This window comes from Callithrix jacchus, chromosome 7, assembly GCF_049354715.1.
Source record: "Callithrix jacchus isolate 240 chromosome 7, calJac240_pri, whole genome shotgun sequence".
Taxonomy (NCBI): domain Eukaryota; kingdom Metazoa; phylum Chordata; class Mammalia; order Primates; family Cebidae; genus Callithrix; species Callithrix jacchus.
This window is the reverse complement of record NC_133508.1, coordinates 133,124,575-133,144,235: the sequence shown is the minus strand read 5'-3', so window position 1 is coordinate 133,144,235 and position 19,661 is coordinate 133,124,575. Positions and strand designations below refer to the sequence as shown.

The following is a 19,661-nucleotide window of genomic DNA, read 5'->3' as shown; positions in this document are numbered from 1 at the left end:
TCATCAACTTTAAAAACTTCTTCACATCAAAGGAAACAGTCAGCAGACTGTTTGCTGAAAAGCAACCTATGCTTTTATATTTGATAAAGGATTAATATTCAGAATATAAAAGGAACTAATACAACAAAATAACCCGATTTAAAAATGGGCAAAGGGACAGGTACAGTGGCTCATGTCTGTAATCTCAGCACTTGGGGAGGTCAAGGTGTGAGAATCACTTGAGGTCAGGAGTTCAAGACCAGCCTGGCCAACATGGCAATACCCCATCTCTACTAAAAATACAAAATTAGCTTGGCATGGAGGCATATGCCTATAATCCCAGCTTCTCAGGAGGCTGAGGTACAAGAATCACTGGAACCCAGGAGGTGAAGGTTGCAGTGAGCCGATATTGTGCCACTGCACTCCAGACTGGGCAACAAAGCAAAACTGCATTTATAAAAAAAAAAAGGAAAAAATGGGCAAAGAACTTGAACAGGCAATTCTTCAAAGATATACAAATGGCCAACAAATACACGAAAAGATGCTCCACATCATGAATCAAAGTAAAATGTAAATCAAAACCACATGACCAGCTGGGCACAGTGACTCAAACCTGTAATCCCAGCATCTTGGGAGGCCAAAGTGGGAGGACTGCTTGAGCCCAGGAGTTGGAGTCCAGCCTGGACAACATAGCGAAACTCTATCTCTACAAAAAATACAAAAATTAGCCAGGTGTGGTCACTAATTTTCTAAGTAGCTGGCCTGTAGTTCCAGCTACTTAGAATATTGAGGTGGGAGGATCCTTTAAGTCTGAGAGGTTGAGGCTACAGTGAGCCAAGATCATGCCATTACACTCCAGCCTGGGAACCAGAGATCTTGTCTCAAAAAAAAAAGAAAAGAAAAAAAAAACACACACACAAGCTATCACCTCCACCCATTAGAATGGCTACTATCAGAATAACAGAAAATAGCAAGTGTTGATAAGGATATGAAGAAATCAGAACCCTTGTGCACTGTTTATGGGAACGGAAAAAGATATATGCATTACGGAAAACAGTATGAAGGTTCATCAAAAAATTAAGAGGACCGTCATATGATCCAGAAATCCCACTTCTAGAAATATATCCAAAAGAATTCAAAGCAGGGTCTCAAAAACATATTTGTATGTCCATGTCCATTCCAGCATTATTCACAATAGCCAATGGGTGAAAGTAATCTCAATGTCCATGGATGGATGAATAAGGAAAATGTGTTATTACAACAGAATATTATGCAGTCTTTAAAATGAAGAAAATCCTGTCACATGCTACAACATGATGAACTTCAAGGACGTTAGAGTAAGCAAAATAAGCCAGGCACAAAAAGATAAACACTGTATGATTCCATTTATATGAATTATTTAATAAAAATCGAAACAGAAAGTACAAAGGTGGTTGTCTAGGGCTTGCAGGAGAGGGATTTAGTATTTAATGAGGGTAGAGTTTCAATTTTGCAAAATGAAAAAGTTCTAAAGATCTGTTGCACAATAATGTGAATATACTTAACACAATTGCACTGTATTCTTAAAAATGGTTGAGATGGGCTAGGTGTGGTGCCTCATGCCTGTAATCCCAGTACTTTGGGAGGCCAAGATGGGTGGATCACCTGAGGTCAGGAATTCAAGACCAGAGTGGCCAACATGGCAAAAACACGTTTCTACTAAAAATACAAGTATTAGCCAGGTGTGGTGATGTGCACCTGTAATCCCAGATACTTGAGAGGCTGAGGCAGGAAAATCACTTAAACCTGGAAAGTGGAGGTTGCAGTGAGCTAAGATTGTGCCACTGCACTCCAGCCTCACTCACTCCAGAGTGAGACTCCATCTCAAAAATAATAATAATTCCCCAGTGATGGCTATCAATATTACAAATTGTTATTTACATTGTTGTATATTTAAAATAAAAGTAGTCTTTTTAAAAAATAATTTTTTACAGACAGGGTTTCTCTGTTTTGCCCAAGCTGAATCTCAGTTCAAACTCCTGGACTCACCACTCACTCTCTTGGACTCATGCAATCCTTCCACCTTAGCCTCCCAAACAGTTAGGACTACAGGCACACACCATCACACCCAGCTAATTTTCTTTCTTTCTCTTTTTGTGTGTGTAGGGATGGTATCTCACAAAGTTACCCAAGCTAGTCTCAAACTCCTGGCCTCAAGCAATCCTCCTGCTTCAACCTCCCAAAGTGCTGGGATTTAGAGATACAAGCCCCTGAGCCCAGCCAAAAGTAGCCTTTTACATTTAAAAAAATAAAAATATTATGTTTTTCAATGAGGCATTAGGATAATCTCAGTATAAGAATTTGGGGACAGGAGGAAGTCAGTGTCAGGAATATGAACTAGATCCAAAATGAGCCAGAGTAGTATTTACCTTTTTCTATAAACAAAATTCTAAGATGCAGTGTGTACCATTCATCTTGAAGTGTACAAAATGGAGGGTGAAAGAATGTGCTGGAAGCAGGCATCATAAAGCATCATTGTCCTGCAAAGAGCAGGGTTTAAAAGGTAGTGCCACCACTTCCTAGCTAGGGGAATTTGGATAAGTTACTCTAACCTTTCCAAGGCTCACTTTCCTCATTTGTATGATGGTGATAACAATTCATATCACAGATTCACAGACTGCCTCTTTTTTTTTTTTTTTTGAGATGGAGTTTCGCTCGTTACCGAGGCTGGAGTGCAATGGCGCTATCTCGGCTCACCGCTACCTCCGCCTCCTGGGTTCAGGCAATTCTCCTGCCTCAGCCTCCCGAGTAGCCGGGATTACAGGCATGCACCACCATGCCCAGCTAATTTTTTATATTTTTAGTAGAGACAGGGTTCCACCATGTTGACCAGGCTTTTTTTTTTTTTTTTTTTTTTTTTTTTAAGAGACTGAGTCTCACTCTGTCGCCCAGGCTGGGGTGCAGTGGCACAATCTCTGCTCACTGCAACCTCCCCCTCCCAGATTCAAGTATTCTCCTGCCTCAGCCTCCCAAGTAGCTGGGACTACAGGTGCATGCTGCCACACCCATCAAACTTTTTTTGTATTTCAGTAGAGATGGGGTTTCACCATGTTGCCCAGGCTGGTCTAGAACTCCTGAGTGCAAGGCAATCCGCCTGCCTCAGTCTCCCAAAGTGTTAGGATTACAGGCATAAGCCACTGCACCTGGCCTCCACATCTTTTATATAGTAACTTTAGGATCACGGAAAAGGATCTGCCCAAACTAAAAATAAACAGTATGACCTTAAGATAATCGACAATATCAATACCATACCGCTGATTCACAAACGGGCTGGAAAGCTCTGCAAGCAGGCGAAAATTCCCAACGTATGCCAGCACTCCGTCTTTCTGGATGATAAACATAAAACACAATGTCAAGGATAACATTCTAAACAAAATTCCCAAATATCACAGAAATATCCAATAGCTTCTCAGCATAATATAACAATCAATACCAACACAGATCAAGAAGTTTTATACCTTTTACTGTCAAACTGATTTTCTTCATGAGAATACAGAATGATCCTTAGAATTCTACATTATTTTTAAAAAACAGTAAATTATACACTTCTGTTCACTTATGTATATAATGTCCACTTGTGAAAATTGGCTTCAAGCAGTTGTTTCACACTGAACAAGTTAACTCTGTAAATAACCATTAGTGATGGCATTTTCAAATTACTGTAGAAAAGAGTGATCACAAAGTACGGTGAATTTCAGAAGGTGAGGAGTTTTAAAACAATTTAATACCTATTAAGAACTCACTTTTATATCCATTACTAAGTGGAAGCACCTTAAAAATCTCAAAAAAGCACTTATCCTAAATAACAATACATAAGCCTGTGAGCAGACGTATATCTGCCCAGTATGACAACATGTGCCACCATGTTTGTTCTGAAAAATATATTTGCCAATCAGAAGATCCTAGAGCTAAATTTAGGATCTTTGGGATCTTTCTAAATTTAAGCATAATACCCAATACATTCCACCAGTTTAATAATATGAAAAGTTTAGCACAGTTAGTAAACATTGGAAAGAAGACCAAAAGTATACACTCTAAAAATGTTACTTAATATACTTTAAAAATTGCTACCAAGTAAATGGAGTCACTCCAGCACCTGCAGTTAAATCAGAATTATGATTACATGCCAAAGAAAACAGTCCTCCCCATCCCAATACATTAGATATACATGAAAGTTTGGCAACTATTTTTCTACTGGCTATATCATGCTGCCTTCCAAATGAGAAGAATATGAAACATTTTTTTAAAAAACAGGTGAACTTTTTAATTGATGATTTTTAGTATTTATCCATGAAAATTATTTTAGGGATTCAAAATTCTAAACTAGATTCTAAAAACTACCTTTAACAAGGTTAATCTAAAACTTTTTATAATCACAAATTCATTATCCTTAGCAATACTGAAATGTGTGATGAGGCAGAAGGAAGGAGGGATGGCCAAAGACAGAGAGACAGCAGGCAGGAGGAGTACTGTATGCACAGGGGGTGACCAACTTTTCAGAGTCAACCGGGGCACAGCCCATACCAGTCCAAAGACATAACAACATATGAGACAGAATTGTGCACAGGTTTTATTACTTTAACACAGAAATATGAAGAATAAGTATTTATTTGAAATTATTATTCTATACTAGTTTTCTGTTATAATACATGATTTTATTTAAACAAGATGGAAGAAGTGCAGATTAATTTAGATGTGCTTGCCTGTCTTATTCCAGACTTGTGAGACACAGTCTCCTTAGGTGCTCACACATCTCCTCCACCAAGCCTATATTAGTTTGCTATATAACAAAGTAGCAAAAACTGGGTGGCTTAAGCAAAGAAATGTATTGTCCCACAGTTATGGAGGCTAGAAGTCCAAGATCAAGTGGTTGACAGGGTCATGTGCTCTCTGCAGGCACTAGGGAAGAATCTGTTCCAGGACTCTCTGCCAGCTTCCTGCAGTTCCTTGGCTTATGGCAGCCTAACTCCAATCTCCACGTGGCATTATCCCTATGTGCATGTCTGTGTCCAAATTTCCCCTTTTCGTAAAACCAGTCAACGTGGATTAGTGGCCATATTTTAATGTTTATTTATGTTTAATGTTTATTTAATGTTTAATGTTTATTTAGTGTTATTTAAGTTTGTATTAAAACCATATTTTAATACAAACTCAACTTAACTGACTACATCTACAATGACCCCATTTCCAACTGAGGTTACATTCTAAGGTATGAGAAGTTAGGACTTCAACCTATGAATTTTGGAGGGGACACAATTCAACCCATAACAATGCCCAATCCCAAATTCTTTCCTGTCTATTGTGCAGTATGTTCTGTTTTGCTTATCTATCTCCCTAATTTAATTTTCTGTCTTTCCATCTGTCTATAACATATCATTATATACTAATATATATAAAATAACAGATAGATTTCCATATACAATAACTTTCCTTGTAAGTAATGTCTGGGACACTCTGGTGTTATCATAACTGTTTTCATTTTCATTATCTGAACTCTAAGAAAATGCAGTCACAGTATTCACAGTGTGGAAAGTTAAACTAACACTATGTCAATACAAATCACAGCAGCTAATGCAATGGGCAAAGTCAATGATAGATTGTTACTGCTCACAATTGCATCACACTTGCATTGCATCAGTGGATGATCCACTATTGTAAACTGCAAATCATAGCTGCCATGAGTTTTTTTGTACCACAGGAAGGGGTCTCCTGGGCTGCAGGATTTTCGGTGGTAAAAATGGTACAACCAGGAAAGCTCTGAACAGGCCACTCTCATCTTTGTTTTATTATGAATGCATTTAGGCTGGGCATGGTGGCTCACACAGGTAATCCCACATTGGGGGGCCGAGGCAAGAGGATTGCTTGAGCCTAGAGGTTCAAGACCAGCCTGGGCAACATGGCGAAACTGCATCTCTATAAAAAACTTAAAAATAATAAATAATTCATTTTAAGATATTCTAGAAATCACATTTGCAGCTAAAAAAACAGAGGGATGAGAAAAGCACAAATGTCTGAGCCCTCTAATTTATTCAGCATAAAGAAGCACTTTAAAGATAATAAGGAACAAACTGCCATTTACATTTCAAACTCCTTAGGTATTTGGGTGCTTTTTTAATTAAAAAATTTGGTGATTCGTTCAAAGTTTAGGTGAGTTTTCTCAAAAGAATTGCTTGGAATATTTAACAAGATGTTAAAATAACAAGTAATTATGTCAATTATAGACAATCCAAGTAACGTAAGAGAAATAAAACATTCTGTTTTTTGCTACCTCTATAAAGTCTGTAGTGAATTAGGGCAAGGTAGAACCTGAAAATAGTATGCAACTAGATATGACTCTTAGGGGACAAAAAATGCAAGGAAAAGGTTATTTTAATGAGATTCTTGCTTGAGCCAGACATAAACATCTTAGAAATATCATCTTAGAAATATTTATATTATAATCCCTAAGATAGATTCATGTAATAAATATGAAGCATAAAAAAAAGGTGAACATTTTATTCCTTAAGATAAATTCTCTCGTTCATAACATTGACTTTCTCTCCTCAAAGGTGATTTTTCTTCTGATCTATTTTTCCTAACAATTCTCTTACGTTGTTGTAAGTCTGTGGCATTCTACATAACTATGTTCAATGTTTAGAGAACATGACAGACCAGACTACTGCAAAATGTTAGGAGTTAATATGTTCCTAAGGTGAGCCAGAATCCTTGCTAAATTTCTTACTGTAGCCTTCAAATAAATAGTTTTTCCAAAGATGAGACCAAAGACCAAAATTAATTTTTATACAACTTATAAAGTATTTTAAAGCAGACTCCCAAAAGTCATGTAAAATATCAAAATAATATAGCAGCAACAGCCTTAGCCTTAAATTTCAAAAACCATTTTAGGCTGGTGCAATGGTGCACACCTGTAGTCTGACTCAGCTACTCAAAAGGCTAAGGCAGGAAGATCACCTGAACCCAGGAGTTTCAGGCTGTTTCTGTGAGCTACTGCACACCAGCTTGGGTGACACAGCACGGCCCTGTTTCTTAAAACAAAATTTTTAAAAATTCTAAAAATTTCTCTCTAGTTAATATTAACTTTAAAAATAAAAAAAAATCATGAAATATTCTATGTCTAATACCTTTTTGGAGAGTTTAAAAGATTACTTCTTCCAACTCCTTAAAAGGTAAAGAATTAAAAGTAACGATAACTATTAACCAAAGTACCAAATTAATATCAGATAAAACCTGACTTTATGATTTTCATTAAGTATCAAAAGAGTCAATATAACAAATTTGATGTTATGTTCATCTAAACAACTTTGGACAAAGTGCAAATCTTCCATGCTTTGAGGAAACTGTCTCTTGAATTAAAAAAAAATTGGGTATAACATCCTGGCCCTTCTCATTCCTCTCTCCTCTTCCCAAAGAGAATGGTTAATTCTAGTATTTCTAGCCTAGTGGTTTTCTATGTATAGTTCCCAGATAAGCAGCATCAGTATGACCTGGGAACTTGCTAGATATAGATATTCCTGGGCCCCATCCAAGACATAATGAAGGGGAAACCATGAGGAGAGGGACCAGCAACTGTGTTTTGCAGGCCCACTAGGTGATTCCAAGGTCTATTAAAGTGGGAGAAGTGCTTTCCTAGCCTACAAATGGCCAGTGATCTCTCAGCCACAAAGAGCTAGAAACTGTGCTGAGCAAAGGTTTACAAACACCCACCTCGGACTGCACAGCATCTTAACATAGACCAGCTACATTCCTCTAGAAAAGTTTTTCCTGACCCCTTAACTCTTAGCTGAGAGAACACCCAGTCAAGCGTCTCTGCAATCTCTCTGCTTAGAGTACTTAGCTCCTTGCAAATATCTATATTTCATGTGCCTTATTCACTATTATACCCATAAAGCCTAGCACAGCTCCTGCCCCATGTTTCCTGAGTTGAACCTTGCCTTCTCAGTGCTGTTAAGCAAGCACATCACCTCTAAAGTCAAAATCCCAAGAGTCCTTCAGGCCTATTTCTGAATGGGTGAGAGGATTATGAAAATATTAGCCTTTGGCTGGACATGGTGGTTCATGCCTGTAATCCCAGCACTTTAGGAGGTTGAGACAGGAGGATCACTTGAGCCCAGCCAGGGCAACATTAGTGAGATCCTGTCTCTTAAAGAAAAAGAAAAAAAACTCACATTTCATTCCAAAAGAAAAGGAGAAAACCATCCAGATTTTAATGTCATAAAGATATTAGTGGAACAGAATTAGAGGTTATCAAATTTGTTATGAGAAAAAAAGTCTGAAGTTTTAATCTCCAACACTGAATACATTTAGATTAGTGAAGCAAGGCTGGTAAAAGTGGATAAGCAAGTAGAAGAGGTAGGGGAATATGGGGCCTGCATAACAGAGGTAAAACATCTGGAAGCAGGTAAAACATCTGGAAGCGAGCACACTAGCAAACTAAGGAGCAACAGGATGTGGTGTAAAAGAAAGACAAGCCAGGGTTATAGCTCTGCCCTTACTAGCCATGTGACCTTGTGCCTATTACTGAATTCCTCTGATCCTATCCCAAGAAATCTATAACAAACGGTAAATACATTTACACAGGGCTGTTAGGACTATATGGCCGCCATTACTACCATCATTGTCTTCATCACTTTATAAAATATAAAATGAGAGAATTAAAATTAACCAATCGATGGAAGCATCTAGGAATGCCATTTGATACCACCACTATATCCCAATGCTGACGGTAGAACTTTCAGAAATATTTATTGGAAAACTGACTAGCATAAGTCTTTTTAAAACTTTGGCTGGGCGCAGTGGCTCATGCCTGTAATCCCAGCACTTTGGAGGCCAAGGTGGCTGGATCACAAGGTCAGGAGTTTGAGACCATCCTGGCCAAGATGGTGAAATCCTATCTCTACTAAAAATACAAAATTTAGCTGGGCATGGTGTTGGAAGCCTGTAATCCCAGCTACTCAGGAGGCTGAGGCTGGAGAATCACTTGAACCCGGGAAGTGGAGGTTGCAGTGAGCCAAGATGGCACCACTACACTCTAGCCTGGGCAACAGAGCAAGATACCATCTCAAAAAAAAAAAAAAAAAAAAAACTTACTCTATTTGAGCAATTCATTATTATGCAATTACATCTCAGGAGGTGGGGACAGTTAAAAGCAATTAAGTTTTGGGAGGCAGAGACAGTTAATGACCATAGGCCTGTGGTATGGAGGACAGGATTTGAATCCTAGCTCTGCGGCAACTTCGGGTAAAGCCGTAATTTCAGTTTCTCCATTTGCAAAATGGGCCAAATTTCATCTTTATAGCAAGACTGCCGTGAAAATACAATGAGATGCATCCTGATGGCAATCAGGAAAAAGACTAAAACAGAAAGGGCACTCGAAAGAGGGCAAAGGACTAGGTGCAGTGGCTCACACATATAATTCCAGCACTTTAGGAGATTGAGGCAGGAGGATTGCTTGAAATCAGGAGTTCCAGGCCAGCCTAGTCAACATAGTAAGACCCCACAGCTACACAAAAATAGATATTTTTTTAATTAGCCAGGCATGGTGGCATGTGTCTATAATCTACTCAGGAGGCTGAGGCAAGAGGATCACTTGAGCCCAGGAGTTGAGGCTGTAGCAAGCTATGATTGTATCACTGCACTCCAGCCTGCGTGACAGAGTGAGACTCTGCCTCTAAAAAACAAGTGAACCAGGTAAATGTTATTACAATTATAAAGAAAAGACCTAAATGGGCCTATTCCTTCCTGCCTAGGTACAATCACTCACATCTAGTTACTGACACAGGGGAGACCACAGAGGTCTATGAGTCAGGCCTGGGTGACGGGAAGGAATGGATGATTAGACAGATCATTACAGTCAGGAAGGACCAGATGCACTGCTAATGAACACTGCTAAATATTTTACTAGAAAAGATGCCTTACGTGAGCAAATCACCCCAAAAAGCAGTTAATGTTGCTTTCTACTTGTTGCAGAAAAACACTCAGGATGAAAAGGAAAATGAATACTTCTAAGGGTAAACTAAACTGTTTTATTGACCCCATGGTTTTTGTCAGCTTTACATCTCAGCTTGCACAACTGTATTTCACCTGACCTGAATTTAGTTGTGTTCATAATGACTTTATGTTCATCACACCACAGTGTGGCATGGTTGAAATGGCCTCTGAAAATTACCTAGTTTCTATTACCCATAGATTTTTAAATCCCATCCACAAAAGCTCTTTCAGTTTGCCTTCAATTTAGGGTGGGCCAGGTGCGGTGGCTCACGCCTATAATCCCAGCACTTTGGGAGGCCGAGGTGGGTGGATCACAAAGTCAAGAGATCGAGACCATCCTGGTCAACAAGGTAAAACCCCGTCTCTACTAAAAATACAAAAATTAGCTGGGCACGGTGGTGCACGCCTGTAGTCCCAGCTACTCAGGAGGCTGAGGCAAGAGAATTGCTTGAACCCAGAAGGCGGAGGTTGTGGTGAGCCAAGATTGTGCCATTGCACTCCAGCCTGGGTAACGAGCGAAACTCCATCTCAAAAACAAACAAACAAAAAAAAAACTTAGGGTGGATCACCCCATGGTGAGGAGCGCAAGCAGCTCACTGCATCGTTGGATTGCTATTCAAAAGTCCCAAAACTACACCGCTCTCTCAGATTTCCATCTGCTTGTCCTACTTCTGATCCTCGCAACCCAGAAAACTTAATTGAATCCAATCTCTTTTTCATATAAACCTTCTGATATTTGCAGACAGTCATATGTTTATCATTTTCACATTGCTCAGATAAAGATGATTCTAGCCAACCTTTTCAGAGTTCCTGAGCCCTATTAACTGCAGTCTTCACAAAATAAAAACAAAACAAACAGGAATCAACCAGCCTCTTGATGAAAAGAACCACTTACACAATGGTCCTCTGAAGATAATTTTGGCAGAATGAATCAATATCCTTAAAACATACATATATATTTGCCCAAGAATTCCACTCAACAAAATTATTCTTTGAAAATAATTATTCATGTGCACAAATGGGAAGATACATGGATATTCACTCAAAGTTACCTATGTCACTGAAACACATAACAATAGGGCATTGGTTAAATGTTATTACATATCCATATGCCACCAATAGAGACAATGATACTGCCAGATAGTCTGAGAATGAAAACATCTTCAGAACTTGCAAAAGACTCAGAGTTTACCACCATCACTTTCTTAGATATCATTGAAGATATACTGCAGCAAAATAAGTGAATAAACAACAAAGTCAAATACATGGGATTGAGGAAACAGTGACTTCAGCCCAGGACTGGAATGACAGGGAGCCCCAGGACACTGGGCAGCAGACCAGATAGCAATCTGTTCAGACTGCAGCAGAACAGTGAGCTCCTGGAGCAGGTATGTGGGAGCTGGGAAAAGATGATTGCAGAGATGTAGTAGTATCCCTGAGAATATGAAACTACTCGAATACGCAGTAAAAGCAAATGATGGAGGAAAAAAAAGGAAGGCAATTAAAACTCCAAAAAAATGACACAGGAAATGTAATCCAGGTCCTGCAGCAAACTATTTTAATGCAATCATAATAAATACTTTACTGATTTTCTCTGTGTAGATCAACTGGCTGCAAAGAAAAACTTATATGATTACATAATACAAAGTAGATATTTTTAAATCTCAGCAATACACAAGTACAAGTGATAAAAACTGAGAAGCAATGCAGAAGTTAGAGAAGTAGAAGAAAAAATAGAGGCACTAATACCTTCATTTTTAAAAGTATCAAGAGGCCAGGGGTGGTGGTTCATGACTGTAATCTTAGCATTTTGGGAGGCTGAGCCAGGAGGATCACTTGAGCCCAGCAGTTTGAGACCAGGCTGGGAAATGTAGGGAGACCCCCATCTCTATAGAAAATTTTTTAAAAATTAGCTGTGGTGGTGAATGTCTGTGGTCCCAGCTACTCAGGAGGCTGAGGCAGGAGAATCGCTTGGCCCTGGGAGGTCAAGGCTGCAGTAAGCCCTGATAGTGCCACTGCAATCCAGTGTGGGCAACAGAACAAGACTCTGCCTCAAAAAACAAAACTGTTTTAAGTATCAAGGGGTGCTGTAGGACCAGAAATAAGAATACTACAGGTTTTAGAAGGAACTGAGAGAGAACTAGCAATCCCTAACTACATTGGAAGGAAGAATGAAAGGCAAATAGGGGTATGAAAGTTAAATTCTTGTCCACCATAGCAAGAAAATACTATCCAACATTATTTATTATCCAACATTAACAAATCAAGATGTGGATAGTATCTGAACATGGCCACATCAATTCCTTCCCTCCCTGTATGTGCAAAATGTTCCTCATATCAAGAGGAGGTCTTATTTCCCACCCCTTAAATCTGAACTGCCCTTAGCAACTCACTTGATGAATAGAACATACTGGAATTATCTATGTAGTAAGTCTTCTGAAGCCAAGTCCTAAGAAGCCTTGCAGCTTCCTCCTGGGTCACTTGGAACAATCACTCTTGAAATGTTCTTCAGAACACAATGACAAAGCTGTGAGAAGCCCAAGCTACATGGAAGGACCACATATAGATACTCTCCCACTGAACTCCCATCAATGAGCCCTTCTTAGACATTCAACCCTGTTGAGCCTTTAGATGATTCCAGACTCGACTGCCATTTAATAGCACCCACGAGACATCAAGCAAGACTGTCCAGCTGGCTTGCTTTCTCCCTTCATTTTTTAAAAACATTATTAAGAACTCATGAGTTAATGGATTTCAATCAATTAGTCATTATTCTAATTGATGATCAAAGTGTCACATTTTAAGCCAACAGAAGAGTTTTCATATTGGATCTTATGTCTTTTTGACAGAGTCCCATTAATCTTTGATAGGTTCCTTGCTTTCTGACCCCAAATTGCCAGTACCACTTCAATATGTAAAAGGAAATTTTTAATTTAATTTTGGCCAGATGCAGTGGCTCATGCTGTAATCCCAACACTTTGGGAGGCCGAGGTGGGTGGATCACTTGAGGTCAGGAGTTCAAAACCAGCCTGGCCAACATCTGCATTTTAGTTTCTACTAAAAATACAGAAAAATAAACTGAGTGTGGTGGTGGGTGCCTGTAATCCCAGCTACTTGGGATGCTGAAGCAGAGAACTACTGGAACCTGGGAGGTGGAGGTTGCACTGAGCCAAGATCGTGCCACTGCACTCCAGCCTGGGCAACAGAGCAAGACTCCTTCTCCAAAAAAAAAAACAATTTTTTTTTAGTTTTGATCACATTTTTACAACACACATATATGAGAAATGCTGTTTTCGACTTACGCATTTTGACTTATCCACATATGCACATAGGAAAAAAATACATTCCTAAATGTAAATGTTAAGTAAGTAAATAATATAATAGGTATATAGGCTGTGAGATTGGGGCATCATTTTTTCTTTTTGCTTGTCAATGTTTCCTAATCCTTAAATAAAAATGAATTACCTAAATAACTTTTAAAATATTTATCACAGCTTTTTGTTTACAATGTTGCTTTTAGGGAATAATGCTTCCAATACTGCTTTTGGAAACCACTGCTTTCCAAATGTATACCATTATGGTTCTCTTTCTACCTTCTGAGTTGCCTGATCATCCTTCTTCTGGTCCCTGACCCTGACTGACTGCACTGTCCTTTAAGCAATGCTTCATTTCTAATGGCATATGGGCCACTTTCCCCTGGGACAGCCATACATCTCCAAAAACCTCTTAACATCTAAAAGTATCTCTCTAAACTGCTTCTCCCATTTCCTTCCACGGTGTCATCTTCCTCTAGTGCTCTGGATCATTTGGTCTTTTCTTTCCCTTCCTTCTCTGAAATCCAAATTAGATAATGTGCTCTACTCACTGTAAAATGACTCAGATTTGTTTCTTCCTCATTAATATAACCACTGCTATAACCATCAAAATTAACTTCTTTGTAACCTGTCACCTATATTACTTTAATCACCTCCTAAAAGATATCCTCCCCGCCCACCAACCAGATTTTTTTCTGCCTATCATCATCAGTTTTATCCATCTAACATGCCAATTGTATCAAGTTATTTTCTGGCTAAATATCCTACAACTATTCCATGAAAAGCAAAAATGCAAGGCTAGTGAGTTTGAATTTTCACTCCACCTATCAGGTGAACCTATCTTACTCATCCAAATGTACAACCACCACCCATGTCTACACAAATCCCATACCCCGACAGCCCAAGTCCTCAATATCACCCATGAAGATCTGACATCTCCCCAGTGACTTTCCTCAAAATGTGTTCTGACCTAGGAAACTTTCCCTACTTTTTTTTCCAATCTAAATATGCATATTTTTTGAAGGCTTAGTTTAAATCCCATCTAGCTCAAAAGCTCTCTTAGAAAATTCAAAGGCATAAATATACATATGAACATTTATGTGAAACTCCAAGAATCTACATCAAGTACTATCAGCAGTTATCTCTGCAGAATCAGACCTAGAAAACATTCTACTTACTAAGCCCTATATTTCTACAAACTCAATTTTTTTTACTAATACCTATATTTTTAAAAATGAACAGAAATTAACACAATACCTTTCCATTCCTTAAATTACTATGGTACTACTGATTGATCCCTGGATGATATTTTAATTTTTAAATAGTATCTTACACTTAAATCTTAAATCCCTAATTGAAAGCACAGGTTCTATCCTATCGTTATTCCCAACCTCCCACCTGCCTTAGTTCACAACCTCTGTAATACCTGGTTGATCCGGCCAGTAGGGAAAAAAAAAGAAAAAGAAAAAAAACCTTAAAAAAAAAAAAATCCTGTGAGTTTGATTGGCAAAAAATAAAAAGAAGTTAAAAAAAAAAAAAACCCTCTGTGAGTCACACTGGGGTGTAGAACTGTGCTTCAGTAATCTTGCTTCTATATTTTCTAATCCTTTACCCCATCAATATATCAAAGACTCTGGGCTCATTTAATCTAATACACCCATGACAGATATCATTGTATGTGACATATACCTCCACTGGCATAGGTGGCCATTAGATAAGATTCCGGTTATGTGTAATTCCTCGTTACTTTATCCTTTTCTCTCCTATTCAAGAAAACCTGCTAAAATACAATTGAGATAGACGCTATTAAAGGGGTAAGATTAAATCTTTCTATAGTATTTTTAAATAATTACAAATTCTGATACTTTATTGTTGGTAAATTATGGCAAAACTCACAACTGACTCATGGTCAGCGTGGTGTTTCCACTCTGTCATCTACCTTTAAGGAGCTTTGCATAGACTAAAATCTACATTTGCCACGGCCTCTGCAATGACTATGAGGGAAAACAAAACAGGATTTGTCAGATCCCTTCTGAAGCGTAAAAGAAAATTCTCCTTTTAGCAAGTAATTATGGGAGTCTGGATTTTCTTACTACGGGAAATTTTTCTACCGCTAAGAGTAGCTAAGACCAGAGGTTTAAAAGGTAGAGGGAAAAGAGAACTAAATTACGCACCTAGAACTGCTAGTATGGTGCTAAATACTGTTCTACCACCAAAGGCCTGGACAAAGATGGGCACCCTTTCCCTACTACACTACACCACACTCCCCTACCCTACACTACACTATGACTGTATATTGGTAGGAAATAAGTTCAGGACCTCCCAAATTAGAATCCTGTGTAAAAATGTGACTGTGTTCTATAGCGGCAATGATGGGGCATTTTTCACAATGGAAATGTGCCGAGACTCTGGGCCAGTCTATTACCTATTAATGGAAATCCTTTCAGAGTACCATCAACCTAGAATTGAGGTTTGGAAACAAAATCTATTACTATATTTAATAACTATTTGCTTAATTCTAATCATTCAAGGTTTTTGATTATTATAAAATAGAGATGAAGGTTTTAGCTAGCACACAGGCTTCGACTGTCAAATCAGACTCATGTGAAACAACGTTCTTATCTAGCATTAATTAAGCTCTACTAAATGTTACAAAGATAGAGACCATCAAATAATTCAACTGAAGCAGAGAGAGGTCTGGGACATCAAGGGCCACTGGCAACCCAGGTGTTTCTTTCCTTGCTATATGCCTACATGACCTTCTCCAAGGAGCTGTGCCTTATACATACTGGGTTATCTTTACTATAGGTAATCCTTACCCAAGGACACCCTGCTAAGGGCATTTTAGAGTTAAAGTTTCTTCTTCCTAACACACATCAGTACTCTATTTATCCTAAGTCCTGTTGACAAGATTAGATTGGGCCACATGCCTTTTTTTCTCCCTTTCTGTACCCCAAAGAAGTGAATGGATTGCCAGGCCAGCTGCTTTCACCCCTTCCTCCTAGGGTTACTTAAGAACCTGGTGATGTAACTTAGCTTATTGTTAATTCCCCCATTGCCTAGTTCTCTTGCACTAGTACTAAATCAAATTGTTTCAACAAAAGTTGCATCACAGAATCAGAATAGAACCTTAAAGACTATTTAATGCAATCTCCTACCAAAAACTTCTGCTTGTTATTACTTTTATATCTATCCAATTAAAGCAATCTTATGGTAGAATTACCACTCTAAAAGGCCTTTCTATTGTTATAATCTTCCAACCACTGAGGATGACTTTCTTCTATAAAAGAAGTCTCTTTACCACCACATTGGTCCTAGTCCCAACATCTTAATTAATCTAGAGTAAGTCTACTTCCCCTTCTACTTTGTAGTCCTCTCACATTTCCAGGAACATTTCAAAGCCATCATGTCCTAGTTCTTAGCTTTTCTAGGCTGACATCTCTAGGTCCTTTAGCTGTTTGTTGTAAGACAATAGCTACTTAATCTAGTATCTCCTCTCTACAGTTAACTGGCAGCTCTCTTACAGAAGTTTAGGGACTTCAGATGATGATGGTCCTGGATGCGGTCTGACCAGGCAAACTATGTGTGAATTGGATATCATGCCTCCCATGATAGAATCTAAATTTGACACAGCTTTCTGCTTTAGCAGATGTGATATACTATTGGCATAACTGAGATGCAGTCATCTACCACCTCCAGCTCATTCTTTATCCTTATGCTTTGCTGAACCTAAATGCAAAACTTAACATTTATCACTATTAAGTTCCACCCATTTGTTTCAGTTTACAGTGCCAATATGAAGCCTTTTTAAAAATGTAACACATTGTCCAATATGTTATTAGTTTTCCTACCTTTGTTTTAGTTATCTGATAAGCTTGCTTTAACTTTTTTATTATGGTAAAGTATATATGACATAAGATTTATCCTTTTGACAACTTTTAAGCGTACAATTCAGTGGCATTAAGTGCATTCATTTTGTTAAACAACCACCATCACCATCTATCTCCAGAACTTTCCATATTCCCAAATGGAAACTCGGTACCATTAAATAGTAATTCCCCATAATCCCTTCCGCCCTGTCCCTGGCAGCAACTATCCTATTTCCTGTCTTTATGAATTTGATTATTCTAGTTACCTGATATAAAAAGATTCATATAATATGCTTGTTTTTAAAAATCTACTTAAGAACAAAATATTGACTTGGGTGGACATGGCGATCTTCTTGGCTGACATCTATCTTATTGCACACCAAATCTAATCTACAACCTATTTTCTTTTCTAGCATTGAAAGGAAAATAGGATTCAAAAAGCAAACAAGATTAGAGGAAAAAAAGGGAAACCGCTCTGCTAAGGTAATTCCACTACATATATCCGAGAAGACACCCTGTGCCCATAGAGGAACACAAAACAGTAACCACAGGACAAGGAAGGTAGGTAGAGCCAGACTGGAACTCCTCCTGCACCAACAATGAGGAAGGCCTTACAGGAGTTTGTTACACTCAGAAATTATGGGAATGATCACATCAGATATTTTATATTAAAAAGTAAATTTTTAAAAATTTAAAATTTAATTACAAAAAAACACACATACATGTATATATGTGTATATAAACACATAACATATATTTTGTTGTAAATATATAACATTTTTTTTTGAAACTGACCACTGAACAGTTTTGCCATGCTAATCCCTCCATTAGTAGTAAGAGTTACAAACTAACGGTACATTTGTGCTTTTATATAGTCTTCTATAAGTGAGTTATAGAAATAGTAACAAAATAATTCTCAAGACTTAATTCTGCCAGTGTATTGCTCATTACTGTATAACAACGTTGAAAATCTTTTGTTTCAGGAGGAAAAGGATTACTTGTTATTTTAGTTTTTAAAATATTTTTCAGTAATTAATATTTAACATGTTTTACTAAATGTAAAATTAGTGGTAAGTAGAAATCACACAGACCTGAGGATCAAATCTTGCTTTAGTAAGCTATATTAGGTGGCTATTTTTAAATCTATCTAATTTCTGAAATTTTGTTATCTTTTGAGATATTGCTATAACACTTAATACAGTTACCTAAAATTTATTTTTAAGGCTATCTGAATGGAAGAAAAGGAGGAAATACAGTAGGTGCGTGTAACTGCGAATAGTCAATGCTATTAAAATCTTTTTAAAACAAGAGTTTTTTTTTAACACAGTTAATGATAAAAATCTCAGCAAGTCATGGCATTTGTTTTATGGCATTTCTATGGAGAGTTTCCTTTAAACTAAACATAAGGCCAATATTTTTCTAATTCTTGTCTCCTGTTAATTACAACTTTGCTGAATCTAAAATGACAAATCTTTCATTTTTAATACTGCTTCCTACATGTCTGTATGCAAAATGTTTTTAAAATATAGATATTGGGCTAAAGCATTAAACAAGAAACAGAAATTTCACCTTTCAAGCATCACTGTGCACCTAATAACCCTAAACAAATGCGCTAAGAACCATTTGAACCAAGTTTTCTTCCTAACTTGCAGCAGAATGATTTATGCTCAGATTCTAGGGTGGTGTAATAATACAGTGGACTTGGAAATGGAAGCATATTGAGTGACTTTCAAGTTTAAATATTTTCCAAATATATTCTAACTCATTATCTAAAGGCATGTTCAATTGGAGATAGAAGGTGATTCACAAGGAATACACACAAAAAAAATGAAAGCTACCAAAGCAGTCAGAAAGGATGTACAAAGGATGGTAGTTTGTCCTTAAAACTTAGAGATTAAAGCATAAATGTGTTCATTTCTCCTAGAATAAGAGATCAGCTTGTCATGCTTTCCTTGATAATTAGTATCCTGCTCCAGGAGTGAAAGGTGAATATCAGGGAAAAAACGCTATAGGATTTGTACCTATCTCTATAGACAGAAGAAAATTCCTTAAGCTCTAAATTACTCTGCCAGAGAATTTTTAAACTTCAATAAATATAGAGATACAAAAATAGTGATCAAGACATTATATAACCTATAATACCTTAAATTCCAAAGAATCTTACTTTGCAAGTATTTCTTCAGTAGGGATACATTTTAAACCTACAGGGAACTTGCTCCTATTTGTCACTTTAAGTTTTACTTTGTTCTAATAACAAAATCATTTAAGAAAAAAAGAGCTTCCTGCAAATAGCTTAAACGGTTACATAAGTATTAAGTCAAAGCGCTTTTCAAATACAAGTTCTCATTATTACATAAGTGATAAGAATGTCATGACCATTTGCCCCTAAAAATTATAATTATTATTATTTTTGTTAGCCTTACTTAGAATAACAAAATGCACAAAGTGACCCGGGAATTCACTACATGGAAAA

At 37.6% G+C, this 19,661-nt stretch overlaps 1 protein-coding gene across 14 annotated transcripts in view; it reads right to left on the bottom strand.

Moving 5' to 3' along the window:
• Positions 1–19,661, bottom strand: part of TLCD4 (TLC domain containing 4) — a 112,928-nt gene that overhangs the window by 17,577 nt on the left and 75,690 nt on the right. For all 14 annotated transcript variants that reach the window (XM_078332571.1, XM_078332573.1, XM_054236572.2 and 11 more), the window contains one exon: positions 3,271–3,344. In XM_078332571.1, the coding sequence (XP_078188697.1) occupies positions 3,271–3,344 (74 nt within the window). The remainder of the gene's footprint in view (positions 1–3,270; positions 3,345–19,661) is intronic.